The 25,519-nt window shown below is 24.6% G+C and overlaps 2 protein-coding genes across 2 annotated transcripts in view; one reads left to right on the top strand and one right to left on the bottom strand.

Annotated features, from left to right (window-relative positions):
* The first annotated feature begins 1,119 nt into the window (after positions 1-1,119).
* The window catches only part of LOC126896701 (TWiK family of potassium channels protein 7-like), a 57,875-nt gene continuing 33,475 nt past the window's right edge, over positions 1,120-25,519 (top strand). Inside the window, exons 1-2 of the mRNA XM_050669676.1 lie at positions 1,120-1,253; positions 12,091-12,123. The gene's annotated coding sequence lies outside the window, so the exon portion shown is untranslated. The remainder of the gene's footprint in view (positions 1,254-12,090; positions 12,124-25,519) is intronic.
* The window catches only part of LOC126896668 (uncharacterized), a 61,273-nt gene continuing 49,796 nt past the window's right edge, over positions 14,043-25,519 (bottom strand). The window contains exons 18-30 of the mRNA XM_050669621.1: positions 25,321-25,472; positions 24,896-25,039; positions 24,531-24,685; positions 24,225-24,359; positions 20,716-20,974; positions 20,122-20,332; positions 19,743-19,894; positions 19,285-19,405; positions 18,903-19,106; positions 18,653-18,784; positions 17,642-17,768; positions 17,339-17,450; positions 14,043-14,294 (exon numbers count right to left, since the gene is read on the bottom strand). Of these exons, the coding sequence (XP_050525578.1) occupies positions 14,201-14,294; positions 17,339-17,450; positions 17,642-17,768; positions 18,653-18,784; positions 18,903-19,106; positions 19,285-19,405; positions 19,743-19,894; positions 20,122-20,332; positions 20,716-20,974; positions 24,225-24,359; positions 24,531-24,685; positions 24,896-25,039; positions 25,321-25,472 (1,998 nt within the window). The 3' untranslated portion in view covers positions 14,043-14,200. The remainder of the gene's footprint in view (positions 14,295-17,338; positions 17,451-17,641; positions 17,769-18,652; positions 18,785-18,902; positions 19,107-19,284; positions 19,406-19,742; positions 19,895-20,121; positions 20,333-20,715; positions 20,975-24,224; positions 24,360-24,530; positions 24,686-24,895; positions 25,040-25,320; positions 25,473-25,519) is intronic.

Consider the following 25,519-nt stretch of genomic DNA (forward strand, 5'->3'; position numbering starts at 1 on the left):
TGTCAACTACAATTAAATTTGACAAAGTTTAAGTAAATAAATCTTTACAGCTTCATTATATTTTACATACCTAATAATTACTTAATATTGTATATTAAACCAAATATTGTTAATAACTTTGAATGTAACCATTATTTGTTTCTCACTCTCGGATTATATTATAATATTATCAGGGAGCTGATTTAAGGCATATTAATATAATATTAATTTTTAATATTGTGAAATCTCTACTAGTTAGTATACATTTTTGTTAAAAGCTTGAAAACTGTCATATGTTGTAACTTTGGGTATAGTAATTACGGGAGCTTAAGGGGTTTATCTCATCTAAACGAAAACTATTTCTATGATTGATGTATGTATATATAACTCAGATGCCTTTCAAAATGACCAAAATAATAATTGTTCTCTGAATATATTTTTCAAAATCAATAAAAAAATTCTTACTAGCCTTTGATGTGCAACTATTATACATATAATAACAGAATGATACGATTATTGTCAATGTTATACATACATAATTCTATTTTATGTTTTTATAGAAAATATTCGCAATATACCGAATTTTAAAAAATTACACAATTACAATCATTACACAAAATGTTATTTAAAAAATTCAATGGTTCTCACTAAATTTTATCTTAAATAAATACTTAATTGACTATGAATGTTGAAAAATTTAGAATACTCTTAAAGTTTTTGTAAATGGTATTTGATCTACATATTGGTAATCTTGTGCGATTTAATTATTCATTTTAACCCTTAAGATCAATTGAATGTAACTATTATGTAATGCGATTGCATCCGAAATCCGTCTGCGTTTTACAAAAAAATCTGTTCAAATTTCAAGTATTGGTCGCCTATAACGAGTAATAAGTATGAACTCGACGACGGCGGTAGCTGCGTCTGAAATAGTTTGGAATCAATGGGGGTCGATACGAGCAGCAAGCTGCCATGCGCCAGGGGTTTGCTATATGTACCGGCGATTCCAGTTACACGTTCGCTGTAGTTTCGAACAGTCAGTGTTGTGGTACAGTCGTTTTCACGACAGATGTTATCATCCTCATACGATTTTCGTTTACGCTCGTTACCCGACGTAGTGCTCTCATAACGGTTTTATTACAATAGAGTATTTATATTGAGTGATTAAAAGTATCTCGTAGTCAAATTTTATTTCTTACATGAGCAGTACATTACTTTTGTGAGGCGTTAAATAAACTGTGAGCTGTTTTAACAATCAAGGCAACTAATGAAATGTAAGTACACACAATTGAATATACATCTAAAACATAGAAAACAGTTTATATAATATTATGCTCGGATTATATTTGACATGTTTAAATAGTATTTGCATTATTATTTGCAAAAATAGCAGAAAATCAATTCAATTTAGTTACTCAAATATTTTTGGTTTTTTTATGTAAACAGTTATAGCCAAATAAGATTTATTTGAATTTATTATGCTATAATATGCTTTGCCTTCATTTTTCTTACAGTACTTATCTTACTCGTGTAAATAGTAAATGATTAATGATACGTTGTAAAATAAATGAGACTTTAAGTAATTTAAAGGTAAGCATTTTAATTAATCAAAATATAACATAAATCAAGCTGTTCCAACGAAATTAAAAGCTTTGTGACTCATTAAAATTAATGTATTAGTTTTGCCTTAATACACCACAAATCCTCTTCATCTATAATTTTACAAAAATAATAATCATCTTTTTTTTTCAAAAAATAAAAATATTTATATGACGAAGCAGTTAATGTGCTATTTAAAATAATTCAAATAACCAAAAGAAAAATGAGAAATGTTTATGTGGTTAAATTACAATTAAAGTCAATGTTGTATTAAATATTTATGCAACATCATTTATAAAATAACGTTTGAATAAAATATCATTATTAAAGCTGATTTTAAAATTTAAATTAATAACTTGGACAGATGACGTTATTATAAGCGTTAACAACGTAGAAAAACTATACTTTGAGAAATCATAAATGTAGACAAAAATAGCTGAATGTTCTAACTAAACGAAAGTATTTATGTGCGGGTTAATTGAGTATAACAGTACACGACGACAGCCGGCATTAAAATGATTTCATGGAAGAATTGTCATAATGAAAAATAGTTCAATAATCATATATTATTTTAAATGAATCAAGCTCAGAATATTTAGAATGAAATAATTTTAAAATACTAAAAGCGTAATAAAATAGAGGCAAAAAATTGAGTATTGTTCTTAATTTTAACTTAAATATTTTATATACGTTTGTCTTTATTTAGTTTATTAATCACGTTATAAAGATTTATGAGAAATTAGTTTAATTAGACTTATAATATTTTTATTACGCCATACTCTATTATTTACAAACATTTTTTTCCTGTCTGAATAAACAATTAATAAAACTTTTTAAATTTGGGGAAATAAAACGTGATTAGAAAATAATTTTATAAAACTGTTGAGTTTTTATAGTTTATACCTTTTTTATTTTTTATAATTTTTATCAAGGTTGTTAAAATTTAAACACACAGTGTTTAAAATATCAAACATTTCAAAATTTACATTGATATTTTAGGATATTATAAACTTTTAAATTGTTTACTTATATTTTAAACAGGTTTTTTTTAACATTCTTGGTTTTTAATATTTGTGTTACCTTATTTTCTGATATTGTTTATATGATGACATTTAGCTATATAAAAATTATTGAGAATTTAAGATTCACTACAAATTAATTTTACTGAAAAAAAAAATATATTGAAATTATTTTGTTTGTGTACTTTGAAAAAAATTTGCAATGGTACTTTTACAAAATAAATTTTACTAGAAAAATTAGTATGCATTAATATTTAAATTTTAGGATTACATTATTAAACATAAAAGTTAATTAAATGTATGTTTTAAGGTATCAATATTTTTTTATGATTATCATAATTCTACATGTAGATGGTAGAGGGTTCGATAGATTTGTAAAACATATTTTTAACTGAAATCTTGAAATATCAATTAATTCTTCAATATTTATAAGCTACAGACACATAAAATTCTAAGAACTATTATGTCAAGATGTTAAATAAAGAAATACAATACTTTTATTATTGTAAGGTAACTTCATCAATAAATGAACAATTAAAAATTTTTTATCTTTCAAAGTTCTTTAGTAATTTATATTTTGGTGCCACATTTATAAAGTGAATAAATATTTGTTGTCTAGGAAATTCTCTTGTAATAATATAAAAATATTTATAATTAACTAAGACAAATATTTTTATTTATTATCTCATGTTGAAAATTTAAGTTTTCCAATGAATGACAGATAAAAACAACTTATTAAAACCGTATTAAACAAGTTTCTATTTAAAAACTCAGTAATATTCGTTTACTGGTAGTATTCATTCACTAGCGATATTATCCTAAAATGTTTTGAGTTTTACAAATGTTTTTGGAATTTATATATGTACAAGTATTTATACATGTAGATACGCATTCATAATGTGAATTTCGTGTTATATGTTTTATAATGAAAATTGACAGTATTGACACACTTTAAAATTGTGATAGTAATTTTTTATTTGAAAATACCTTAGGTCATACATTTTTAACAAAATATAATGTAATATGACATACTATGTACTCATTCAACAAATATGACGGAATCCTACAGTTCCACATCTCATGTTATTTATATTTGGTAACTTTTTACAATGATAGTAATTATTGAAGTATTTGATATTAAAACATTGTATACTAAACTACTACCTAAATTGTATTTTGTTCATATTATTAATTGAATATTTTTTTGATATTTTAAAATAATAGTTTTGTCTATTAATTAGTTAGTTTTCCATAACTGGTTGAAAACAAAGACGCCAAATAAACTTAAAAAATTTAATATGTTTATTTTAAGATAGCTTTTGATTTTTAAAATTTTAATAAAAAGGCTATAATATATAAAAATAAATACATTTTTATTGGTACTTGTTGCTGTTATACAGCAAAATATTCAAGTACTGAATAAAGTTTTTACATTACAATGTTTCATGCTCATCATTTAAAACATACCGTTAGTCAAAAGTGAACGTGATTCATAAATGAATTACATTAACTTTCATCATGTTGTGATTTCATAATTCTTTAAATATATTTCCACCAGACATAGGCTTGTTAAATAAATTTGATCACGTTAAACATCATTAATAACTGTTTGACGCTAGTCACAATTTCATCAGTTTATTAAATTCTATAAAAGTGTTCTATTTTTTTTATATAATATGATAAAAAGTGGATTTTTTTATTAATAATGCAATATTTTAGTATTTTAAACTTGATTGATTTTTGGGTGTTGATTCGATTAAATTTGAAAATTTGTAGTAGCTGTTACATAATAGATTCAGGACGGTAATTCTTAAATATTTTTCTCGAATAGTTTATTATAGTTTTAGACGGAATAATGGAGTTAGCAAACTGCTGTTTCGCCGTCAGAACGTTACTGTTAGCCTAACAAATAAAGTGCAAGGTTGAAACGTGCTACTGAACGGCTGCATGAGAATATTGTTGTAAAGTTGGAATTTACGAAAAAAAATATTATCCTAAACAAAAGTTTGTATTTCAGCGTAAGCGCATGGTAGTTTTATTATACTATGTGGACCGTAATGCGAATGTATAGAACAAGCATGTCCTAAACGAAGTAACACGATAAATTAGAACAATTACTCTTTGACCTATGAACGTTGCTGAATACTTATACGAACCAAATATTTCATATGGATTTCATTCGCACAATGAACATCCTAGTTGGAAAAGTTATGGCATTGTAATTTAGAGCCAACGACTGTATCGTTTTGAAATTCTACACTCCCATTCCATTTACATGTGTTTTCTTACCGCGTGACCGATAGCACAAAGCACGTTCGAACGTTCTTTACACAAGAATAACAACACACCCGTATGTTTATTTTTTCTGGACGCCCCAGATAAGCATTTTAGCGGATTAATTTTTTTTTAATTGTACTGTTTAAAGTCGACTCACCAAGAACTTAATAAAAAAATACATTTCAAATTTAATTTTATTTGTCACTGTTAAGATTTTTTTTGTAAAGTAAATGAAAATATAGGCCCATTATTTTTTTTAGAAAAATAAAATACATAAAAGTACTATAGTGATTTGAGTAAATCAAAACTGACTTTAAAGTGAGTTTAAATTATACTTTGGATACAGAAATAAAAAGGAAAACTAAATTAGATTCACAACAGCTGCAGTCTTAAACGCGTTTTTTTAAGATTTTAATGTTGTTTGACTAAAAGATAGCATACATTAATCTAAAGCAACTTTATTGACTTACCAATTTGAACAAAGAAAGACAACGGATTTCAAGGCACTTAATCTGTTAGACAACACATAGTTTAAAATTGTATATTAACTGTATTCTTGAAATGATCTATTTTTTCCAAAGTGGATTGTTTTATTTCATACGTAATATTTTAATAATGAAATAAAAATCCGTAGTTAAATTCATGACTGTAATTTGTTGATTGATTTAAATTATCATACTTAATTTTACCGTCCGGTATGATTATCAGGCGTTTTATATTGTTTGTTTTTCTCTTTAAAAGTTATGATTAAATTATAAGTCTAGAAAGGCACGACAAATAGTAATAAAATAATTTTAGGGTTTACTATAACTTTTCTATACTATTAATAACACATGGAGATAGTTTTTTTATAGCAAAATAAATTATATTCATATTTAGTTTAATTAATTTTCAAAAGCTTCTTATTCATTTTACAGCCGATAAAATATTAATTGATCGAATAAGTTCTTTTCGGCATTCTTTTTAAGTATACTTAAGTAAACTTTTACAAGTCAAACTTGATAAATGATATAAGCCTGATTTTGCTAAATTATATTGAAACGCTGTCACTATTGGGCACATAATTTATGATTAACAATAATAAGTTCTAAAATCAAATTAACGTTTCAACAATATTTTAATAAGTATAAAGGAACGGCGTTTCGGATATGCAATTGTGGTACGCGGAAGCGTAGAAGTTTTTACTGTCGTTATTTCCGTTGAAGTTGTTAATATTGTTATTTATTCTCATTTTATTTTATTGTTTTCGAACGTAAACTCAAATCTTTAAACGGAAGACTTATTATGGACTTCAAAAGTTTTTAATGCCAAAGAGATAGAAAAAATTAATTCCACAGAATCATTTTAGGGGCATATGACCGATAGAAATCAGTTATCTGTTTGAAATTCTCAAAATTTATTTTTCAGTGTGCAATATAATAATTCTTTAAGAATAATTTCTATTTAAGTTAGGTATTGCTACCGAGTATCCTTGAAAAACAATAGAATTGTGACATGGCAAAGTGTTGATGGGAAAATTTATACGGTTCTGTTTCTCTGTTAAGTTTTTTTTTGCTATTTCGAATGTAAAATGGTCGAAGTTGCGTTTTTTATAAGTCACCAATGCGTCTGGCGAGATCATACCATTATAATACTTTAATATTTTTCATACTATATTATATACTTTCTGCAAAACAGCATCCTACAACTTTTCCATCATTGTGTTCAAATAATTACGTGAACATGTTGAGTTGCATACAAAGAGCAGTAAAAGTAATTTAATAAAACCAAACATAATGTAACTTCTTTGAAATTTACAATAAACTGTAGATTTTTCTCCTTCATGCTAGCGTATACTTTATTCTAGCATTCTTTAAATCTAATTAATGTAAAATAATATTTTATGTTAACTTTTTATAATCTGTTTATGTTTTTCAAAGGTAAATAAATGAAATTACATTTTATGCTTTAAACGTAATTCTTATGAAACTGATTTTTAGATGAAATAGACGTATTAGAAAAATATAAATTTATAATTTTAGTATTTTAGATACTTTTTATAAAATATTTTGATGTAAAATTGAGACATAATATGTTAAAGAATAACACTCAAATTCTATAGTCACGAATATAATATTACTTAGGTAATTTTTAAAATGTATGGAAATTCTAAAAAAATCGACAATACTACATATTAAAAATATATTATTTGAATATTTTCTTTGATTTTTTTTCTAATATACAAAGATTTTTCATGCCTTAAGTTACAAATTTAATTTTTTTAAAGATATAAAGTAGGTATTTACTCAAACTAATTAATTTATATTTGATGGTTCATTTCAATGAACACTTTATAGACCTATTTATCATAAAAACTGTCTTTAATTTTATCAGTTCTATTTATAAATTCGAATAGATCAATCAAATAAGAGAAAATAACATAATTTACTTTATTTTGCAAATGATTCTATTTTAATTGGAACTTAAATATGAAATTTTAACTTATGAGTAAATAATAATATCTTAGTATAATTTATACACTCTACAACGTTGCGTATAGTAAATACAGATTATTATGATAAATCAAATACTTCAGATATTAATCTTTTATGATTTTAAATAATTTTGTTAGTACAAGAGAGTTTAGAGAGTTAAATGTAGTATTATGAACATCAAAGTTGCAAATTAAAATTTTCAAAATAAATAAATACACAAAATAACATAACTTGCTAGTAAGAAAAAAAACTTTATGCAGCTATTATGTATAAAACGACCACAATATTAACTTATATATTTAGTGTAGTAAGTTAAAAATTTTTAAATATAAATTTCTCTAACCATCGAAAATTTCTATGAAAAATAGAACTTTAATAAGATAAATGTTTAAAAATGTTTTTATGATACTTTGAAAATAGTTCATTGATAATAATATTTGACGCCAGTCATAATAAGAGTCCGGATTTATGCTTATCTAAAATGTTAAAAACTACATGCATTTAATTATATAACAATTTTTGAAATTATTATACGAGTATAACTATTTTTAAGTTATTAATATTTTTATACCTGGTAAAAAGAGGCCAAGAAATGTTTAATGATATGTTTAAAAGTTATTTACAGTTATTTTTAGTAATAATTAAATAAAGAAAAAAGTTATTTTAAAACTCTTAAATGTAAATGTTAAACTTTTTCAAAATGTCTCGCGTATTCAATTTCCAGACATTTTACAAAACATATATATATATGATTAAGTTATGGATTAATAAACTATTCAATGCTTACATTAAATGAAATGAGGAACTTATAAATAATAATGATTATTTGTTAAACCTAATTAATAATAAAGTATATTCTAAGTTGAATTTTATATATTTTTCAAAATCTAATTTTAGAACTTTATAATTTACTATTTTTCTATATAAAGAATAATAAAAAACCAGTTAAAATTAGGAAACATAATTAAATTCTATTGAAAAAATAGACTTGTTATTTATAATTCTGTTTATTTCATTTGCTAAAAAGAATTATTATTATTATTATTTCATTGAATGATTAATAAAATTGTTCGATGAACCAATTATTAAGTTTACATTTACTTTTTTTTTTGTTGACACTTCTTTAAACGATAGTAAGTAGTTATCGTTAGGTGCCATTTATGCATACATATTTTCATGTGATATTTATGTTAATATTTACCATTACATATACTATGTCCACAATATTTACAAAATACTAACTTTTTACCAACAAAAGCTTGCCAAGTTTTGTCGTGTGTAGTGATCCGTTATAAAGTAAAAAATATATGCGGTGACTTAAAGATCATGAAAACCCACTATTTAGACGATTTTTTTTTCTAGTTTAGTTTGGAGCCTGTCCTTCTTAAAACATACTTCTAATTTCATTGTAATGATTCAGAATTATATATTAAATGCCTTATAAAATCAAAACTTCACAAAAAATAAAAATAAATTCTTTTACTTATATAGATGATATTTTTTTCATAAATTGCAAAAATAAAAATAATTATGTCAATTATTTATTTAATAAACTAAATATCTTGTAGTAAGCTGTATAAAAATAAATTAACAACATTTAAATATTAATAAAAATCTGTCAATTAAATATAATAACAATATATAGTTAAGCATAATTATTTATAATAATTTAACAAAATAAATATATTGAAGTTAAATACAAGGTAATTTTTTTAATGCTAGCCACTAGATTTCTCTTAAAATAATAATTATGTAAAGAAAATATAATTTTCTATTTTTTAGTATGTTATATTTTTTTATTTATTTTTAATTCATACCTAATACTTTATAAGGGTAATTTTATTTTATTAAATGAAAACATACGGATTGAGTGAAAACGGAAAATTATAAATAATGTAACTACAATGTTTGAATGTAAACGATGAAATTGGCCCAAGTTGATTTTGTATACCCACTTTAATTTTATAACATCTATGAAAGCGCAATGTGGCTTCTTAATGAGGAATGTTACACCAAATATTTTCTTACTAAAAAACCAAAAAGATTTTTTTACAAGATAAAAGTTAATATAGTTTAAAAATGCATTTTAAAATTATTTTATGGAACATTGATTGGTGTAAGTAGGGTATTGTCCTGGGAGGGATGTGCGTCCAAAAATGTTTCGCTGTTCCCTCAAAATGAAAAAAAAAATTATCGTCGTTATGTAATTACTTATACTCGTATCTTCGGGGAATATAACAGCCATATATCCCCATATATTAATGTCAACAAATTATTTCTCAAGTTTTTAACTCACTGTAGAAAGATTAACTATATTTGATTTTCAGTGCAATAGTTATTGCTCCGAAGTTGTAATTATTACGTATAGACAAATTAGTGGTTATAAGATTACTGGGAAACTATTCTTATTTTAACTCATAGTATATTACCCTATCAAAATTGTAATTTTTTTTCAGAACTTTTAGTTCTAAAAAAAATTTAGCTAACAAAATACATCTAATAATTGGATTTTAATATTTATTAAAAAAAACCCAGCACAGTGGGGTGGCGGCACAGTGGGGTCGTGGCATAGTTGGATCCAGTATAGATGATATCTGACAGTGATTAAAATCACTATCATAAAAAACGCTTCGATGCAAATCTGTAGATAGTGTTTAATTAAAAAAAAAAAAATTGTCAAAAAAGTAGGTCAAATGAGAGCTGAGAAAATAAATGATAGCTACAAAAAAAAACCACATAGTAAAATAATATTTATATGAATTTCTTCTCACGAGAGGAGACTACAGTAATGGAATCCTTGATATTTATTCAAGTTATTGAATCTAAATGAGATAAAAATCAAATGAGTTAAACATTTTTTTTTAACTCAAAAAGAATTAAAAAAAAATTCAGTGCCACAGTCGTGAAAGACCCAAGTGTTACCGTCTCAAAAACCGTACGTCTCATTCGTCACTTAATAAAAATGGATATTTGACTAGTTCAAATTTTAAAGTTTTTTTTTTCGACTTCAAAGAAACAAAAAAATTTAAATATGATTAATTTTTTATAATATGTCATTTAGATTGATATAATATTTATGAAAATCAGTGTAATCTCCTTATAATAAAATAAAATACAAAACCAAGAATTTCAACACAATAATAGCATATTTTTATATACGGGAGCTATTTTCACCATGTATTCTCCTAATAAGATATTTTAAAATAAAATAAAATACAAAACCTAGAATTTTAATAGAAAAATAGCATATTTTTTAATTACGGCAGTCGTTTGCATGCAGAAGATAAAGTGTCGGGACAAATTTTTTTTTTTTATTTTATAGTACATAAAATAAGATTTCGTTAGATATATGTTTAAAAGACGCAGTATTTCTGGAACATTTTCAAAAATTAAGTTGAAAAAGTTAGTTTTTGTAAAACAGTTCCTATTTTAAATCCCCCCCAATGAGCAGGTTAAGTGTTAGATTTTCAAAAAAATGATATCAAATAAAAGGAAAATATCTAAGGTTTTAGTATAAAAAAAAATTATGTTGATTTGTTTATTTTTGAAAAAGTTATGGAAGTTTTAAGAAAAAAAAGTGAAAAAAATGACAAAATTTATCGATTTTTAAATTTGTAATTTTTTTAGATATTTCCCTCATTTGCGTGGAACGAGGGAAAATTTTTTAATTTTTAAGGGTAATGTCTTCAACTAGATACAATTTTTGATCTTTTGACGTATTGTTGAAAGAAATCGGTCCAGTGAGAGCTGAGAAAAAGTGACAACAGACATAAAAAAAAAAATTAAGTTATTTGGTTTTTAAAAAAATTAGTCTATTTCCAAGAGCAATATTTAATTGTGTCTAGATCTAAATTCACTAGAAATATAAATTAATAAGATTTATTAAGCAAAATATAATATTAACGCTTTAATTTGCAAATAATACTGCCAAAACCACACTATTATAATTAAAAAATAACGCAATGCCTAAAGACTAATGTTCATATATACCAAACTTAAGAAGTCTAGCATACATTGCCAGTATTATTATTATACATTATTACCATTAGTATTATAATTCACAATGATTTTTCAACATGGCAATGTTAAAAGGAAATATATTCCCTAAATTTATTTCACATAAGAGATGGACAATAGTTCACAGAAACATATTTGTAAGGTTTGTCTTATTAAATCAGGGAATATAATGTGTAGTATTACATAATTGAAAAGCGAATGAAATAACGAAAAAATTTAATTAAATTATTCCTTAAAAATAATATTTAAGAAAAATATATGTACTAATGACGTTTGTGTAAAAAAACCATCAAATAATTTGTTTTCGATAAAATTCTTTAGCGGTTTGTGTATGGTCATCATGGTCATCATGATTAACTGTACTAAGTACTTGATGATTAAATTTAATCTTTGCATTTAGGTTAAAACAAATAAAAAGAATTATTGTTTTTATGCAGCCAACTACCAAAATTTAGTTAGGTTTCTCAATAGTACAACATACGTTGGTTACTAATGTTTCACTATATACTTCATGAAAAAACGTAATTTCAGTAATTAATATTGTAGAATTATCTTAAACTTTTACATTTAAAAAAATTGACATAAAATTTAAAATGTACATTAATAAATTACATTATAAAAAAAATGTAGGTAAATCAAAGATTACTTCAATTGTTAAACATTACTGATTTATTTTTTTAGTGAATTTTAAAGTGTTTTTATTAGATTATTTTTTGTTATTACAGATATTGTTTGCAGTGATGAAAATGTTTTGGACGGTAAGTACATCAAAAGAAAAATTTAACAATCTGTATATACGACATTTTACATAAATGTATAATGGTTAAGCTTCTATACTAAAACTTCTATATTTTTTTATTAATTGCTAATTTTTTTTACTTAAAACTGCTTAACTTTTTCAATATCATTATATCAATATAATTTTTTTTTATAGATGCATAATGTCTTTACCTATTATTTGATATATTTTTTATAAATTTGATACTTTACCTGCCCATAGGGGGGGATTCAAAATGACAATTTTTTCACAAAAAATTAACTTTTTAAAATGTTTTGGAAATACTGACACTTTTATAAACACCTTAAATTAAAACTAATGTAATATACTTTATCATAAAAAAAAAAAATTCGGACTTTATTTTGTCTTTACGGTGAAAACAGGCATCAAAGTTCATAAAAAAATACGATTTTTGTAAAAAAATTCTTTATATATTTTTAACTTTATAATGCTATAAAATTTTGAAAAATGTATGGACCAATACAATTTTTTTATGAGAAATAATATTTATATCTTTTTTTCATTCAACATACTTTTTTTTTAAATAACATCATTTTCCTTTATATATTTGTATATTATATAAATATAATAAATATAGATATTTATTTATTCATATATTACACTTATAAATCATAAAATTTGTAATCAGGATATAAATAAGGAAATAGGAGATCATGTAGCTTTTGGAATAATTCATCAATTTTTTAAAATTAAACACTATCTACAGATTTGCATCGAAGCGTTTTTTATGATAGTGATTTTAATCACTGTCAGATATCATTATACTTGACCCAAATATGCCACATCCTCACTGTGCTGGGTTTTTTTTTTGTTCTAAAACTGTTTAGATAAATGACCTACATTTTTATCTTACTGTTTTTTTTATTTATGTAATAGAAGTGCCCATTTTAAAACATCATTATGATAATAGGCGAAACTACTGCTCGTGCCTACAAGGCCAGACTTAATATTTAGAATCCTTTGTGGATAATAAGTGTAAAACTTGGTCAAGTGGGGTTCTACAGAAATGTCACAAAATTATTAAATTTAAATTATAATAATGTATGAATTTTATATAAGCCAAAATAATAATAAGAAAAAAATCCTAAACAAAAAGAAAAAGTGTGTAAAATTTCTTAATAATTTTAAATACAATAGTTAATAGTCTCTTATTTTATCAGTGTAAATTATTTTTTTCCAGGGCTAGCGTTAGAGAAGGTAATGTAACCCATCTTTTTGGGGGGCCTGCACTTTAGAGCATTACCTACACAAACCTTTTCATTAATTTACGTGGTATCAATAAGGTGATCCAATACTAGTCATAAACAGAATATATTGATATAATTATTTGTTTACACGTATAGTATTTGTATACATGAACTATAGTATAAAATCGTATTTCTAGACGTATAATAAGTCTCCAGATTCTGTTGTATTACCCATTATACAAGGTGTTCAGTAAGTTAGGAAACAGTTAAATTGTTACAAACAATGAGTACAATAGAAATTCGTTTCCTTATTTACTGAACACCCTGTATAAATTATTGACGGTATTTTAGTGAGATAACAATATTGATAAATATTGATTTGGGTTTTGATGGCTAGTTAATTAGATAGAAAAAATTTAATGTCTCTTATTAATATTCTTCTTTAACTGATAGACTAAGTTGTCCTAGCTTTACAAGAAAACATAAAAACAAGCCATTGAAAATTTAATACAATTTTATTTGGCTTAGTTTATCTAAAGTTTAGTTTCGCCTATAATATTGATATATTTTAAATTTTGAGTTTATTGATATATTATGTTTCATAAAAGTAGAAATGACGGTAATTTAAATTATTATAGATCTTATAGTTAATGTATCTAAAATGAGTAACATTTTGAAACTAACTGTTGAACTTAGCCTTACTAAACTTTTTAAAATTAAACTAATTTAAAACTTTTAAAGAAAAACTAACAAATATACGAAAGTTGAAACTTTATCCCAAAAATTTAGTTGTTTGTTTTATTATCTAAAAGACGCATCGTACATAATGTAAATGGTACACTGACAAAATCATTTTATTCCGGTTCCGGATACGTCTAACGAAATTAAGTCTAAAGGTATTCTAGTTAGAATAACAATAGTACTCGAGTACTGAATATCATCTCTGAAACAATATAATTTTGTAAAATGGTAACTATTAAAAACTGAAAATAATGTTAATATATAAATTTAAAAAATATTAGGATAATTGTTATATTTTAATGTAAAATGACTCTACTGAAAAGTAAATTACTACAAATTAATTTATGATTGCTAAGATTTAAACGATAACGATAAAAAGAAATTTTCTTTAATAAAATAAAAACATAACTCATCAGTTTATTAAATTCAACGCTAATCACTTCAGGTCCTATCAACTAGACTACATTAGAAATGTAATGACAGCATAATCAATACTTAACATTAAACTTAAAACGACTTTAGATATTGACAACTTCACTTCCGAAAGATATTCAAAAAGCTGCAAAAATGTTTTCCTAACCCACCAACATAAAACTTACTAAAGATATTCTAACTCCTGAGCTTAGATAATTAATTTCCGGAAATAAGAAAGATGGATCTAGGTGACAGCTAATTCAGTTCTTAGATGAAAAGCATAAATACAATTTATTACCAAATAAATTTAAAAAACTACTTCAAAATCATAGAAATGAAAACTACGAGGCACATCTTAAATTACTCTGTCTCTTAAATGTCTCATTATGGAGAAGAACCAAATCACTCTCCAAACACAAAGAAGTTTCTTATCCTCTACGTATACCAGATTATTCTTTAATTAAAAATTACCAAAAAAAAATCTGACGCTCTTCTTAACTAAAATTTAACAATCTTTCAGTTTCATGTCATGTGTCGACCTCCTCACAAGTTAACAAAATTGAGCAGCACCTAACGTACCCTTTATCAAATACATTTCTCATTGAACAAATCAACAGTCTATGATCTCATCACGAATGAAGTAATAAAAAATCCCTTATATAAATTAATCATTCTCATCACATTAATATTTAACACCGTCTTATGTATATCATATTTTTTCTATAGTATAGAAAAAATCAAAAATCGTTATAGTTTCCTAACCGGTAAGCCACCTGAAACTCCACTTTTTTATAGGCCAATTAGTTTCCTACCAGCACATGAAAAATAGCTTGATAAACAATAACGAATTAGTAATAATTACTAATTCGTTATTTATCTATTGTCTAAAAATTAAAAACAATTCTTAATTTCTAATATAGTTTTTGTGCATTGATGGGTAGCACGCAACTATATATCAATTACATAGTTTTCACAATAAAGCTCAGGACTTCCTTTCGATCTGACACCCTGGCCTGTTTTTCAAAATCAAAAATATATTTACAACATCACATTACCTATTGATAAAATTCTACTTAGAAAATCGAACCTTTAAAGTACGGATTAACTACCAAAATTTCAAAAACAAGTTTCAAGCCGGTGTTCCCTAAGACAGTGACATAGTTTTATGTCTCAATATAATGTTTACCTCAGACTTACTAACATTCTTCACACACAATTTTTGACATACACTGATAACATTGAAATATAAGCATCTAATAGAGTTCCTAATATAGAACGATAACAATTAGATGAACACTTTGACACTCTTGAAAAATAATTAAAGAATTTGAAAATTAAAGTATATGAAACTAAATTATTACATGTCACAGTTAAAATTCGCTCTCTAAATTAATTTTTCGTTTCAGAAAGTGGTTTTCTCATCATCCAATTACCTCAAATAAAATATTTAGGCTTGATATTTGACAAGCGTCTAACTTAGTCTCCATATTTAAAAGAAAATTTCAAAACACTAAACTTCCGTTTTAATATGCTAAGACCATTACTATACTTAAAAGTATCACTCAAGATCAAAATTTTCCTTTATGATGCTATACTGAAGTCAATATAGATATATGGTATCATTATCTGAGGTTTAGCTAAAGTCTAAAATGTTAAAATTAACCAATCTTTCCAATTTATTTATCTCAGAACAATCAAAAAGGTACCTTGGTATGTTAGAATATCTCTTATCACTCTGATCTTACCATAAACACATTTGTTACACTCAAAATTTAGGTTGAGTGATATATCAAGATATTAAGAATTTTATAAAGAGTGTCCTAGATATAACTGATAAAACTTATTACTTTTGGTTCAATTATCATTCTTTTCTTATACTAGGGCATATTTTTTATTATTTATCAGTAAAAAGAAAAAGTTTAATTTTTTTTAGAATTAAATAATAGCTACTTTTTACCTCTTTTCTTGCAAAAAAATTTTGATTGGTCGATAACAACTTTAGGATAAATATTTATTGAGTTACAAGAATTTTAATAAATATAGTAGGTAAAATAAAGTTTTATAAAAACTATTATGACACTTGAAGGATAAGCCCCCAATTTTGAACAACTCTTTTTTAATAACATAAAATTATATCAAAAAAGTTTTAAAAATTATTATGATTTTTCATTTTTTTTTATAATAACTTAATTGTTTAATTAATACTTAATAACTAACTAGTAATTATATCAAAAATAAAATGTAATGGAAAAAATCTGAAGGCAGATTTGGAATCATTGTTGAAATATCTTATAAAATAAACTAAATATTTTGGACAAAAAGTTTTTCATATTTACTTTTCTTTGTAATTATTAAAAGAACAATAATTTATCAAAATAATAAATGTTTAAAAGTTGTCAGTTAGGTTTAAGACACTCTGATATATAGTGTTAACTTTAACGCATCAAATGTAAAATTTTTATTAAAAGATTTAATTTTTAGTTAGAGTACTCTAACTAAAAAGAAAAAAAATTTACGTAGGTTTAGTCCATTCTTTTAAGCTTTTTTTCAAAAGCGTGCATTATTTCTATATAAAATATCAATAAATATTATATTAGAACTGTTTTCAAAAAATACTTCTAATTTTAAGATTATTTGATAAATAAAAAATAAAAAAACTTTTAAAATAAACTTTACTAGAATTTTTTTAGTTGCTGTTCAAACAATAAAAGCATAATATGTAACAATACAAAATAGTTTTACAATTAACAATCTTCCTTGGTGTTGATTAATAATTATATGTACGTTTAATAGGAATAATAACTTTGAATAATTAATTAAATATATGATTACCTTGGAGTGAAAGTAATTGTTAGATTTGCCACCCGATTAAATGGTACTACGCCTTCGGTAGGTAAAATCGTAAACGTTTCACATTTCGAATATGCAAGAAAAGTTTCCGTGCCTATTATTAATATAAACAAAAATGAAATTATTATTCAACAAAAATTATGAAAAAGTGAAGAGGATGGTACCGAAAGTAGTGACTGAGAAATCGTTTTTCGGAAAATTTAATATCTAACAATGTGGAAACGGGGTCAACAACTAGGTTAATCTATACATTTATTAATTCACATGCACATAAATCTTACACACCTGAATAAGAAGATAACTTCACATCTATGGATTTTGTCTCTCTTATGGCCACTTTGTCAAAATTTATGTTTTTTACTGACAGTTTTAGCACCGGATAATGTATGTGCAACTCAAAAGAAGTTACTACCTAAGTATAGTAGTAAAACAGAGTGTAAAAAGAATAGTTTGTTTTTTAAATTTATCTAGTTAATTTGTCAGAGTTTTTTTGAAGAATGATTTTTTTGTTGGGTTGATAAATTTAATAAAATAAATAGGTCAAAATAGTTTGCGAACATCAATGTTATTTACAAAAAATTTATAACTAATTAAAAATAAATATATTTAGTGAAATAATTCATAGTTAAAAACATCAAAATAGATATTTTATCTATATGATAAAATAAATACTATATAATACATGAAAATTTTAAAAGTTAAAAATTAATCTAACATTCTGTGTATAATAACACTATATGAAAACTTAAATTAGGTATATGAAATTTTATATTGCATATTCGTTTATTTATGAAACAAAATTGTTTTATTTTCATACTCTAAAAAGATACTAAATTATAAGTTATTTGAATAAAAAATATATAATTCAAATAAATGGTATTCTCACATTCAAATAAGTAAATTAAAAACAAGAAATTCTGATGAGATAGAAACACGTGTAGCTATATAAATCATATACCGGCCACTTGGGATAAGTGTTTTAATGCAGAAGGAAACAACCTAAGGAAAATGTTTCAAGATTAATAATTTACACCTCGTCTAATTTATTGCACTGTCAGTAAAATCTTTAACTGCATAATACTCACCATGTTGGAATACCGTTTAGTTGAGCTATTGCATCGATTACAGAATTATATAGAGTGTTCAGTAAGTAAGAAACCAGCCAATTGTTATAAACAATGAGAACAATAAAAACCCGTTCCTTACTTACTGAACACCTTATATAATTAATAGTTAATGTTTAACTTATTAATATCCTAGAAAAAATTACAATACATAAGATTATCTAAAACTTACTCTTGGATTATATATTGATTCTGAACATTTAGCATATAACTTACTAGACAAAACTAACTTTCTTGAAATTCCTTGTATAGGCATTTTTGGTGTATTTAAGTTCATAATCGAAATTACAACTTCCAATTCTATCTGTATAAAGTTTTAGTAAAATGCAAAATACTGTTTACGTTATTATTACACGAATAATTTATAATTTTATAAATCATTTTTATAAATTGGTTTCAATAAAACTTATTTTAATTCTTACATTAATTAAGTCTTCGTAAAATATTCGAATCTCAGTATCACCTGGTTTAGTACCGCATCGTAAAGTACGAATAGATTTGATAAAGAATGGAGCATCAATTTCGAAAACTATGGCACTAGGGTATTGTAATATGTTCAACAGAGCTATATGTCGAGTAATCTTATGATGTGCTTTTTGATGGCTATATATTTCAACGGCTGAAATCTTGAGAAACACATTATATTAAAATGGTATAATTTTTCAAGTCAAATATTATGGAAAAACTTCATTTGCGTTTTTATTTCAAGCAGAACATTAAAATATATTAATAGCGCCCGTCAAGTTTTTTTCATTTCCGGTAATTTATCATTTTTTTAATGGGTTATAGTATACATTTAATTACCTGAAATATATTATTTTGATCCCGTATAAGAAAATTAGGTAGCAACGAGTGTCTCGTTTCTGACCGAATATCAACTGTCAGTGGCAACATGTTAAAACCATCTACTCTCGTGCAGTTTTTTCTGTAATAACGAATCATAGTATTATTATACAAAAACAACAATTTAGTTAAATAATGTCTAATTTACTATTGGTGGTATTATACCGCTAAAACATTTTGAAGTATGTTAAGTTTAAAATATATTTTATAGAATACCAAGGCTACTTTTATACCGTAACAACTAAGATAGTTTCGTTACTAAATATAATTCTATACTAAGAGCAAAATAGAGATGTTTGGTTAGTTTGTGGTTTAGGGTTCAGAAAACTTCACTCTTAGGTTTCATAGTCGTGATGAGTTTTCGGAATATAAACATTTTATTTGTTTAATTAATAACAACCATAAAAGTATTTACTTACTCAGGAGGATTTAGTGATGTAACTATACCAATAGCTTTTCCAAATGTGATGTTTTTTTCGTTACGTTTAACCAAAAGCTCCTTACTTCGGTCTAATGAAAATGTTACGAATTTATTTTCTCTCGGTTTTATCGATAAAATTTTTGGATCTACCTGGTAATAAATCAATTTTTGGTTAAAAATTGAATAAAAATTAATGTATTTTATTTATCTGGAACTTAATATAGTTAAATCTATCAAATTACAAAACATATATTGTGCATAATATATTTTATATTTACATGATCAAAGATGGTAAAGTAAAAAGTAGGTTATTAAAAAAATGCAAACGCTCTTTATTACATTATAAATGAATAATTATAATAATTTAGAAGACTCACTTTAAAATATTGCGGTTCATTTGATCCATAATAAGGTGCTATTCTAAACGACCAAGGTTCTGATAGATTAGGCGTTAACATATCGAGTAATACTGAAAATGGCATGTTCTTATGATCTTTATTGAATAGTAGCCATGATATCTGAATTGGAATATCACATTTATTTCTAATTGCTAATTGAACATTAGACTCCATAGAGTATAAACTAAAACTAAAGATGTAAAATGATAATTTTAAATTTAATAAAATAAACTAACATAAATATTATTAATAAGTATCCACTAAAATAGTTCAAAATTGAGATGTCTATTGACATCGTATTGTATTGTGAAGAAAATTTGACTTTGTAGAGATAATACCCTTATGATTTTGCCTATGATTGTTATTTTAGTATATTTTATAGATAATATAATTATACATATGAAATGGCAATTTCAGAAGCTATTTTGTTTTAATAGATAAATCAACTTTATTTGTAATACAAAACCTTTAAGAGCTATAATATTTTAAAATTAAATAAATACTCTTTTTTGAGTGTAGTGATATATGTTATAGTTATGTTAGAACTTAATCAGTCTCTTATCGATCACGTACTTAACATTGCCGGTGGGTCCGGGTGGCGTGGCCAGTGGAAACTCAATTGGGTACGTGACTACTAGGATAAAGATGGGAATACATACAGCCGGCAGCACATCATCATCTAAATGAAGCTCGATCAACACCTCATCCTCATACTGACCCCAAACTGTAGCCAACGTGCACACTGATATTGTTAGTTCTTTTTTGCTTGGTAAATCACTATGGCTAATATCAATCCATACAGCACAGTAACTATTCGATGTCTTCAAAAATTCTATTAATTTAAAGAGATTTTTTACTAATATTTATCAATAATAATGCAGTGAAAATTCTTAATCTAACATAACATAAAATACTCAATTTTAAGGGATACATTTTATGATGTTAATACCTAACAATGTTTTTTATTTTTATTTAACTTATACCTCAAAGTTTTATATACCTTAAAAGAGCTATTTAATGTATTAATAGTAAATTAATATGATAAATATTATTTTGTACATTTTTAAAAAGTACTTAGGAGTTCTGAAATTTAAAGTTTATGTTTAAAGCCGTTTCATTCATAATATGTGTTGAGCAATAATTACATTTTGATGCTGTATTAGTTTATGATGTTATAGTGACAACGATACAAAATAATTTAATACAACATTAATAAATTTCAATTCTGATATTTTAAATTATTCAAATAACTATAGAACTAACTATTCGTGTGGCTTTCTACAGTTACAATATATTAACACTACTCACTATTGTGGCTTTTTAGTATTGTTTTCAGTATTATACTAAAACATGAAACTTTTTTTTGTGAATTATTTTTGGTTTACTTGGGTTTTATCAATATGGTTTCACCCTTGTCTTATACTGAACACATATCTTATGTAATTCTGACGTGTATATAGAAATTGATTGATCGGTATATTTAATAAAATGACAGCCCATTTACAAGAAGGTTTAGTTTATAATAGTATATTACACTGTACTGTGTATACGTGAAATACGGACTAACAATTTTTGTTCAATTTTAGGATTTACATGCATAAGATTAAATTTTATTCACAATCTTTAATGTGATTTTGATGTGTTTATTAACTTGAACTTTTTTGTAAATTATTTTAATCATATATTAATCAAATAATTTTACTTTTAGATTATTTTACCTGAAATTGTAAGATAAAATAATTTTAAGTTTCCAAACCAATACCTTTTAATACCATTATATTAAGTAATAATTTTGTTTTGCGATATGATAGTTGATTTATTGGTAGAGCAATAAATATTAAAGTACCTGCTTTTATTGTACTATTGTCATGCAGTCTTACATTTTTGTTGGGAGTTGTTGGTTCGCGCAGTTAAATTTATTATAAATACAGAACATTATGAAATTATCGTGTAGGAAAAACACAACATAATTCCTTTTGCACCGTAAATATCTTACTAGATAAACTCCTTTCCGTAAACAATCAATAATTTAATTGATTGAGTATTTAACAGTTGTATGTCAACTTTTAGGTTCGATGCGAAGCTGAGAAGGTATTGGTTTTACTAAGATGTGTTTTTTTTTTTTTTTTTTTTCTCTTACCACTTTTTCTCAGCTCTCAGCTCTCACCGAACCGATTTCTTTCAATGATACATCAAAAGATCACAAATCGTATCTAGTCGAAGACATTACCCTCAAAAATTGAAAAAAATTCCCTCGTTCCCCGTAAATGGGGAAAACCTCCAAAAAAATTACAAATTTAAAAATCGCTAATTTTTGAAATTTTCAAAATTTTGTTTTACTTAAAATTGCCATAACTTTTTAGAAATAACCAAATCAATATAATTTTTTTTTTTATAGATGCATGATATCATTACCTTTCATTTGGTATATTTTTTTTTTTGACACTCTATCTGCCCAAAAGGGGGATTGAAAAGGACAACTTTTTCACAGAAAATTAATTTTTTCAACTTGACTTTTAAAAATGTTCTGGAAAGTCTGACACTTTTATATACAGGGTGATTTTTTTATCATAACCCACTCAATTACTTGCAAAATAATAATAATTTAAACATTTTTTTTTTCATTATCTTTAGATACACATTATTCTTGAAATTTAACTATGTAATACTTTTTAAGTGCATCCCTTATGCCTTGGAAGAGGGTCAACTTTGTTTTTTTAAATGGTAACACATATTTTTATTTTAATAAAATGTTTGAGCTTTTAATTTAATAGTAAATGGCATTTGAATTTTTAATATAACTTAATTCGTTTATTAGATATAATCATTTAAAGTTTCAAATTTTTGAGTTAATATACAGGTATAATACACAAGGGATTACAAATATAGGTAGCTAATTGGTTTTAAAGAATAAACACATTAAAGAATAATGTGTAACTAAAGATAATAAATAAAAAAAATGTTTAAATTATTATTATTTTGCAAGTAATTGAGTGGGTTATGATAAAAAAATCACCCTGTATATCTTAAACTAAAGCTAATGTAATATACTTTATTATGGAAAAAAAAAATTTCGGACTTTATTTTATCTTCATGGTGAAAACAGACATCAAAGTTAATAAAAAAAACCCAGCACAGGGGGGTCGCGGCACAGTGGTGACGTGGTATAGATGGATCAAGTATAATGATATCTGACAGTGATTAAAATCACTATAAAAAAAAAACGCTTCGATGCAAATCTTTAGATGCTGTTTAATTTAAAAAAATTGGTGGACTATTCCAAAAGCTACATTATCTGCTAGTTCATTATTAATATCCTAATTAAGATAAAGTATGTAGAATGAAAAAGGGATTATTAAAAAATATTATTTCTCATAAAAAAATAATGTTGATCCATACACTTTTCAATATGTCATAGCATTATAAAGTTAAAAATGTAAAAAATAAAATCGAGAATTTTCACACAATAATGGCATTCGGTAGCCATTTTCACCGTGAAGATAAAATAAAGTCCGAAATTTTTTTTTCGCATAATAAAGAACATTGCATTAGCTTTAATTTAAGATATATATAAAAGTGTCAGACTTTCCGGAACACTTTCAAAATTTAAGTTGAAAAAGTAAATTTTTCTACATGCATTTTTTAGATTTGAACCCCCCTCGTATATNAAATTTTTTGTGAAAAAGTGGTCATTTTAAATCCCCCCCTGTGGGCAGGTAAAGGGTCAGATATAAAAATAATATATACCAAATGATAGGTAAAGACATCATGCATCTACAAAAAAAAATTTATATTGATCCATAAATCATTATCTACTCACCTCCAGTTATTACTTTAAATTATTAATAACTTCTGAAATACTGGTTATCGACCAGTATTTTTTCAATTAAATTATTTCCTATTTTAAGAGCTAATTAAATATGTATGTTGCCATTTTAAAAAATTTAGTTAATATACCTTTTTTTAGAAGAAAATAATTTTTGAGATATAAATATATACAATTCAGCCACAATTATAAGAGTTCATGAGTTCAAGTATAAAAACTATAAATTTAAACAGTTATATGATATCAGCTTATTTACCTTGAACTTTTAAATTTTCTAAGCTTTTTGTGGATTTAGTGTTGTTTAAAGCTTCAAGGCTAAAGTTTTTTACAGATGTATAAACTTGACAAAAAATATCTGTAGTGTTGCATATTTTTAATTGTTGTTTGTTTACTGAAAAGTTAACCGAAAATATTCTTTGATTTATAAATCTGTGTATTTAAACGAACAAATTAAATGAAATAATTTTCTTGAAAATAGTATATTATTTTTTATTTATGGTTAAAACTTTCATTATTTTTCTAATTTTGAGTTTATTTTGACGTTTCATCAATTTTTTCTTACCAACGTTACATTGCACATCTTTGAATGCTATTGGATATTTCATTAATTGTTGATGTTTACCAATTGATGATGTCTTTGTAGCTATTGACGCCATTGAAGCGTCATGTCCTGGCAATTTGTGAGTGCACCATTTGACTAGTCCTGGAGCTTCCGGCCTGTGTCATTTCCGGTCAATTTATATTATACGTTCAATTTATACCTAATTTAAAGAACATCTTGCCTTAAAAATTCAAAGTACAGCTAAAATGAATTACTAACGATATTTTAATCCCAAAATAAGATGGCTAAAACAACTAGGAAAAGGCATGATATTCTTTAGTGAATTAAATTTTAAGTAAAGCTTCAAATTATTTATGATTAATTACTCTAATTCTGCTTCAAAGGAATTTTCCGATTCATAAACCATCGTATTATTTGACATCATGACATAGTTTTCGGTAATACACTCTGCTTCATTTTCTAACTCATCAATATTATCAATAGTTTTATTAGTTTTCCATTCCTTTTCCCTATATTTAAAAATATTAAACATTGATTAAAATTTTTTTAGCTATTTCATTCAAATTAGTAGATTTGCAAAATAAAATATTTTTACTAAAATAATAAGTATGCAATGTTGAGGACTATTATATCTTAACTTTAATATTTAATTATCTAGTTATAAATTTAATTCAAATAAATGTTCAATTTCAATAATACTAAATATTAATTTTTTTTTTTTAACTAATTATTTAACAATTTTTGCAATATATATATATATTTTTAACTAAGTTATTATATATTTTCTTACTGATCACACCAATGTATTATTCTTTGTATTCCAATTATATCGATGTATGATATTTTAGCGCTAAAATCTTTTACCCAAAACTCAATCATTAACTTTTCAGGTTCAATCGCATTTTGTATAAAACAAGGAATTGTAAAAGAATTATATGACTTCTGTTAAATTAGAAAAAGTTAAAATAAAATAAAAACACAATTTGCAA

This window comes from Daktulosphaira vitifoliae, unplaced genomic scaffold (assembly GCF_025091365.1).
Source record: "Daktulosphaira vitifoliae isolate Bord-2020 unplaced genomic scaffold, ASM2509136v1 Scaffold_1, whole genome shotgun sequence".
NCBI lineage: Eukaryota > Metazoa > Arthropoda > Insecta > Hemiptera > Phylloxeridae > Daktulosphaira > Daktulosphaira vitifoliae.